General features: G+C 46.7%; 1 protein-coding gene across 2 annotated transcripts in view; it reads right to left on the minus strand.

The window, feature by feature from the left end:
- The window catches only part of LOC147633522 (uncharacterized), a 54,428-nt gene extending 49,469 nt beyond the window's left edge, over nt 1-4,959 (minus strand). For both annotated transcript variants that reach the window (XM_086806613.1, XM_086806612.1), the window contains exon 1: nt 4,535-4,959. In XM_086806613.1, the coding sequence (XP_086662739.1) occupies nt 4,535-4,855 (321 nt within the window). In that variant the 5' untranslated portion in view covers nt 4,856-4,959. The remainder of the gene's footprint in view (nt 1-4,534) is intronic.
- Between the last annotated feature and the right edge of the window lie 1,300 nt (nt 4,960-6,259).

Consider the following 6,259-nt stretch of genomic DNA (forward strand, 5'->3'; position numbering starts at 1 on the left):
ATGTCTTTTCTCCAAAAGTTCAGTGAGTTGTCGCTGTCTCTCCTGAGATTCATCACCGTCGCGAATGCGAATCTGATGATATACAGAAACTCAATATGGAGCACGAGTAGGGGAAGCACTACCAGAAAGGAGATCAATAGCATGGTCAACTTGTAACACGCGAAAGCTCTGGGGGTCTTCTTTCAGCCCTAAACACCACTGGAAACATGCTGATGCAAAACGCAGACATGAAGAGAGAGAGAGAGAGAGAGAGAGAGAGAGAGAGAGAGAGAGAGGCTGGAAATTCAGTATATTCTGATGGTACAAAAAGGTACCTAAATCTACAGCCCTAGGCTGCCTTCATACAAAAGGTGATAAGACACCCAAAAGTCTAGTCCTAATATGGACCCTAAGGACCCACCCCTTATGGGAGTGAATGATTACAATGAGGAGCCTCTTTGCCTATTTATAGGCCTTTGGATTCCTTGGGAAGCTGGCCAACCGACGGGATACTAAATCCCAACATGAAGATGCGCCTGCAGCCACCTCAGCCGACACCTCCTGTGTCCTTTGGTTCAGCCGACAGCTCCTGTACACAGCCGACATCTTTAGGTCATCTCCAAGTCCCCACTTCACACAGTGCTGAATTCGAAAGGAGAGATGTTTGGCAACGGTGTTACACAAGGATGTGGAACCATTGGCAAGCTCTACTTCATAAATAACAGCACTTTGAGAAGTCTGAATCTTCAATCTCTGGGTCAAGGTGGTTTCCACAAAGTTATGGAACACCCACTGTCAATGAGCACATGAATAGGGTTTGGAAATAGAACCTTGAAGAACCAAAACCTGAGTAGACCGCTAGGGTAATGGTGAAGAGGCAGATTGAGCTATGGCAGTAGCGGTGACCACCGAAGCAGGTGCAATAGCATGGTGATTAACCGCACGCTTTCCTTTGTCAACAACTGGGGGTTTCTCCTCAGAAGTGGAGGGTTCAGCATAAGAGGCAGATTGAGCTATGGCAGTAGCGGTGACCACCGAAGCAGGTGCAATAGCATGGTGATTAACCGCACGCTTTCCTTTGTCAACAACTCGGGGTTTCTCCTAGGAAGTGTCGATGGGTTGGTCTTTTGAGGCACTCAAACCAACGATGAGGTCCATTGCAAATTGTCCACAATCCTGTCTTTTATTGATTCTGTCCAGAAGGGACAGTGGAAGGACGAGGATTGCAAGATTGGTCACATCCTTGGTCTCGTCCACGATCTGAATTGCGTGGTTGGAAGGACTGAGGACGTCGTGACTGAAAAGAGGACGATCCTTCTGGTCGGCTCTGCCTTTATTGACAACAAGGCAAAAGATGATTGTCTCTTACTACTCTATAAAACTGCTCCTGGGCCTGAAGTAGATCTCCTCGTGTCCGGATCTCCTCCCCAAACTGAGTCACTCCAACCGTGGAGTCAGACTCCATCAATCAATCCCCCTCCTGTGTAAAAGAGTCCATGATCCTTCACATGCCGCAGAAACCACAAGATACGCAATCCTGCCTCCCAAAGAGTCATCTGCAACCATGAGCTCAACTGCCTCATCAGGAAGCTCCCGTCCAATCTGGTGTCCATCAACCAAATCAATGCACCATTTTGCTTATGAGTCAAAAAGGCATCACACTGCTCACAAGGATCAACACCTATTCCGGTGCAAAGCCAAGTCCTGGAAACCTGCTGAAGACCACGCAAGGCCTTCTGAAACCTGTTGACCACCTCCTCTGAATTCAGAACCACAAAGCCTGGAGAATCCACCTCCTTCTGCAAGTAATCAACTGCAACCTGCCTGGCTTTCCGAGAGGTCCCCGTGGAAAGAACATCCTCATCTACAGTAGTTTCTTTGTCCCGAATATTACGAGACATCAGAGCATAAGTTACCTGTTCAGTTTCCTCTAACTGACGAACACAAGAACCACCAACATCAGTACTGGAAAGTTTCTGCCAACTGCTGCCATCAATTGGCAAGCTATTCACCATCTGGTCCCGGAAAGCCTGCACCTGCAACGTATCCACACTTAAGTGGCCATTACCAGACTGCCACTTATCACAAACTTGAGGACCTGGGAGAAAGAGTGCTAAAAGCTTATAAACTCCATTCTCCACTCCGCCTTCCCAAACCACCTGGCTTGTTGCTTTGTCCCGGAGAGCAACAAAATGCTCATCAAACTCCACTCGTACGCCAGTCTTGCAAACCTGATGCACTGACAACAGATGAAAACCAAGTGACGGAACATACAACACCTGGGAGGAATGCTTCCCCCCTCTGCCATCGAGAACTATCTCCAACCTGCCCTCACTGTAAACTGGGATAGTGGATGTATCCCCAGTAAGAATGGGACCAGAATACCTGCAGAGACCCTGTAAATACGAACGGGAAGGAGTCATGTGCCTGGAAGCACCACTGTCTAGAATCCACTCCCGAGTATCCGTTGCGGAGAATCCTCCATCCTCCTCCTCCCTGCCTGGAGAAAATGAAACATCGGTGTCCATAACCTCCAGGTGCACAAAAGCCGGAGTCTTCATGATTGCTGCTGAGGAATCTTTACCCTTCTCGGTCTTCCGCTTGGGACACTGCCTCCAATAGTGGCCTTTCTCGTCGCCACAATCATTACAGGTCCTCTCTGCCTTTAGTTTCTCGCGGTCAGCGAGACAGACTTCTTCTGAGAAGACTTCTCCGATGAAGCCTTCCCTTTACCCGTGTTACGGCCTTTCGATCGTTGGCCAGTTAAGGCCTCCGAACCTCCACCCTGAGGAGGGTTCGTGAATCATTCCTCCTGGTCCAAGACCATGGACACAAGCTCCTCCCACGTGATGGTGTTGAGCCTGCCATTGGTAATCAAAGACGAGTAAAATGCTACTGAGAGGGCAAATGCGACAGCAATGTTATGGCCATGTCCTCTGACGATATCTCCTTCCCAGCCTGAAGAACTTCCTGTTGAAAAGCCTGCAGCTTGTCAATATGCTCCCGCATCGTCAACGACTTTGCAGGGCTCATAACCCGCATCTGTACCTCCAAGGAAATCCTCTTCATGGGCGATACCTTGCTGTAAAGAGAAGCCAAATGCTGCCATATACCTTTTGCCAGCGTCATATGCTTTACATGATTGATTACCTGCGGTGGGCAGTTGAGAAAGATAAACGAACGGACCATGGCGTTGACACGATCCCACATCTGTGCCTGTGCTTGTGCCTCCCGGTCCTTTCAGATCGACGGCACCTCCCCTTCCTCTACTTCCGGCCGTGGAACCCCAACAACAATGAAATCAGCGAGGTCGTAAAACTCCATAATAGATTCCATCATAACCTTCCATATGCCGTAATTGTTCCCGTCCAACTGACGGTCCACCGGGAACGTGGGGAGTGTAGGGATCTTCACATGCCTCTCAGCCATCTCTAACAAATCTGCCATTGCGAGGATGTACTCTGAAAAGGGGTGGGTGGGTGGAAACAAAGAAGAACTTACACCCGCAAGTGGCTGTCCAGTAAATCAGCCCGCCGTCCTCTTGCTTCTCCTCTTCCCAAACAGTCCCGTACAATCCACCAATCAGCAACCCAACAATCCCCCTCTTGCTCACACAAATCCCAAGAACTATCTAGAGCCTAGGGCTCTGATACCATGTCAGAACACGCAGCGGAGATGATGACCAGATCTGGGAACACAAGAGCAAACGCAATGCATAAAACAACAGCACGAGAGAGAGAGAGAGAGAGAGAGAGAGAGAGAGAGAGAGAGAGAGGCGTGTAACTCTGCTCTATATACACAAAGAAGATCCCGTAATGATACAACAATGGCAAGGGGCTGTGGGGCCATTTTATATGGCCCCAAGCATGCAGTCGGCCTGCATCAGGGACAATCAACAGGACACCAAAGGAGCCCACGACCTGCACACAGCAGCCGGCCTGCATAAAAAGGTCCACGACTTGTCCAGACCAGTCGGCCAGCTCCACAATGTGAACACAAGCATACTGATGCAGTCGGCCAACAACTAGGTCCTCCTGCCATCACAGGGCAGCCTCCCATGCCAAGAAAAAATAGGGAAAAAATACGGGGAGTGAGGAAAAATGAGAACAACACCTACAAGGGCGAGCACACCCACAACAAAGGCCCTGGTGTCTACAGAAAGACAGGAGATGACTTCTAACAAATGAACCATCATTGATGGCCCCAAAGCCTACCAACCGTGCTACCTCCAAGATAAAGGATATTAATTGAGTTTATTCTACTCCTGTAAAGCCTTTCATCTGTTCAAAGGAGCATCAAACATCAAATGGAACCTCCACTAACGCACTCAATGGAGAGCATAGTGGAATTATCATGCTCGATGATTCTGAAATGGATGATGCAAGCATCACTTGAGACTAAAAGCATCCATAATGACGCTTGTTGACATCACAATTGAGGCATGCAGTCATAACATAATGACTCTTGTTGATATAACAACTTGTGTGTGTGTGTGTGTGTGTGTAAAAAAGGGCCAGTTCCAAAGCGAAATGTGTGGGAATTGTAGATGCATGACCTTCTTCCAGCGGAGGCGTCGTATTTCTTCGATGTCGGAGGTGGGAGGCCGTGGAGTGCTGCGCTTACGGGGGTCCTCACGTTCTGTTTCCGGCGGCGAGCTTTTGGCTGGAGACTCTTCCACCACAGCAGAGGGCTTGTTGACGACGCAGCAGAGAGGCCGCTTGTTGATGGTGGGGCCAAAACGTCGGGAGGCGAGCCGAGGCAGCTGGACTAATCGCCTGCTGGTCACTGAGTGGGTGAGAGAGAGTGCTCTCCCCAAGTGCAGCGGATGATGGTACATGCAGCTGCAGCTGTTCGCGCAACACAATGCCTGCCACATTTCTTCCGCGATGGAAGCTTCCAATCCACAGTTGAAAAAGATGTTACTCCAGGTACTGGCTGTACACTCCCATGGTTGTAAAGAGGGAAAATGATGATAAAAATGATATGGAATACTAGCCGGTTGTTTATAAATATATAACTATTTTTGTCCAAAAAAAAAATGAGTGTAGATTCAGGGCTTTTGATTTTTATGTTTTTGAGAGAGGATCACACACACCCTTTCTGTGGTGTGAGAGGGATGGGCGAACCCGCATCCTGAGGGGAGAAAGGTCACTGCCTTATCCACCCGGCTATTGTTAGATTCAAGGTGTTTACACACCTACAAGACTGGCAACATCTCATTCAGTAGCTTGCAATCTTGTAGGTGTTTACACACCTACAAGATTGGCAACATCTCATTCAGTAGCTTGCAATCTTGGACATAGAATGCCACATGTGCTTTAGGTGCCTCCCACTCTTTGGCACTCTTTGATGGTGGGTGGCACCTAGATGTGTAAACATCCTCACTACCTTCACACCATCCGTGGACAAGATACACTTTATCCCTAAGAACAATCAACTTGATAATGGAATAACAACCTTGTAACTCTTTTGTGTCCATGGCATTTTGCTCACTCATACACTCTTGATATAGGAAGTAGTGGCACTTCTCTTCCTCCACATATTTTGGAAATCAAACTCCACCAAAAGCAAGATCCACCTTGATATCCTTTAGCTCAACCAAGGTTATTAAGGAGATTCAAGAGAGCGTGGTGTTCCACATAAATTAAGAAAGGATAAGTTGATGAATATGTCAAAACTCCTTAGCTATAAACCCAATTTCTAAATACTCCTCGTATTGTTTAGCTTGAGACTATTAAACTTTTGAAAGAGAAGGAGATCTCTCCTATCTGTAAGAAGGCTATTTGTGACACTTCCCTTGAAGTGTTTTGAGATGTCCAATAAAAATTATTCTTGTTGATGGAGTTGATGAGGAGATTAAGGGGGGATTCACTTAGTTAATACATGTAATGTGCATGACCCCCTAACAAATATCCTTGTCTATGCATTATGGGTGTAGCATTCTTCTCCTTTTATATGCTTTTAGATGATATCTTTCTATACAAAAAAAACTTAATAAGTCGGTGATTAAGGTCTCAAATTTTGCTCTAATTAGAAGGCATTATGCAAAGGTATCATTTTTGTTTGGTTTAATTACTTTCCACTTATCATGCAAAATATATCTACTTACTTAGTTAACTATATGGTGTATTCACTTTTTCCATTTCGTCGAAATTAATTTTAGCATTATTAATTAGGGATGAAGCACGTGTATCTAGTTGATGAAAACATCAAAATGTGTTTATGAATCTTTGACCTTCATCATAGTAGTATGATTAGATGAGGTGATAAGCATGTGATG

The sequence above is a fragment of the Cibotium barometz genome, chromosome 12 (assembly GCF_041138505.1).
Source record: "Cibotium barometz isolate CiBa-2024 chromosome 12, ASM4113850v1, whole genome shotgun sequence".
Taxonomy (NCBI): Eukaryota; Viridiplantae; Streptophyta; class Polypodiopsida; order Cyatheales; family Cibotiaceae; genus Cibotium; species Cibotium barometz.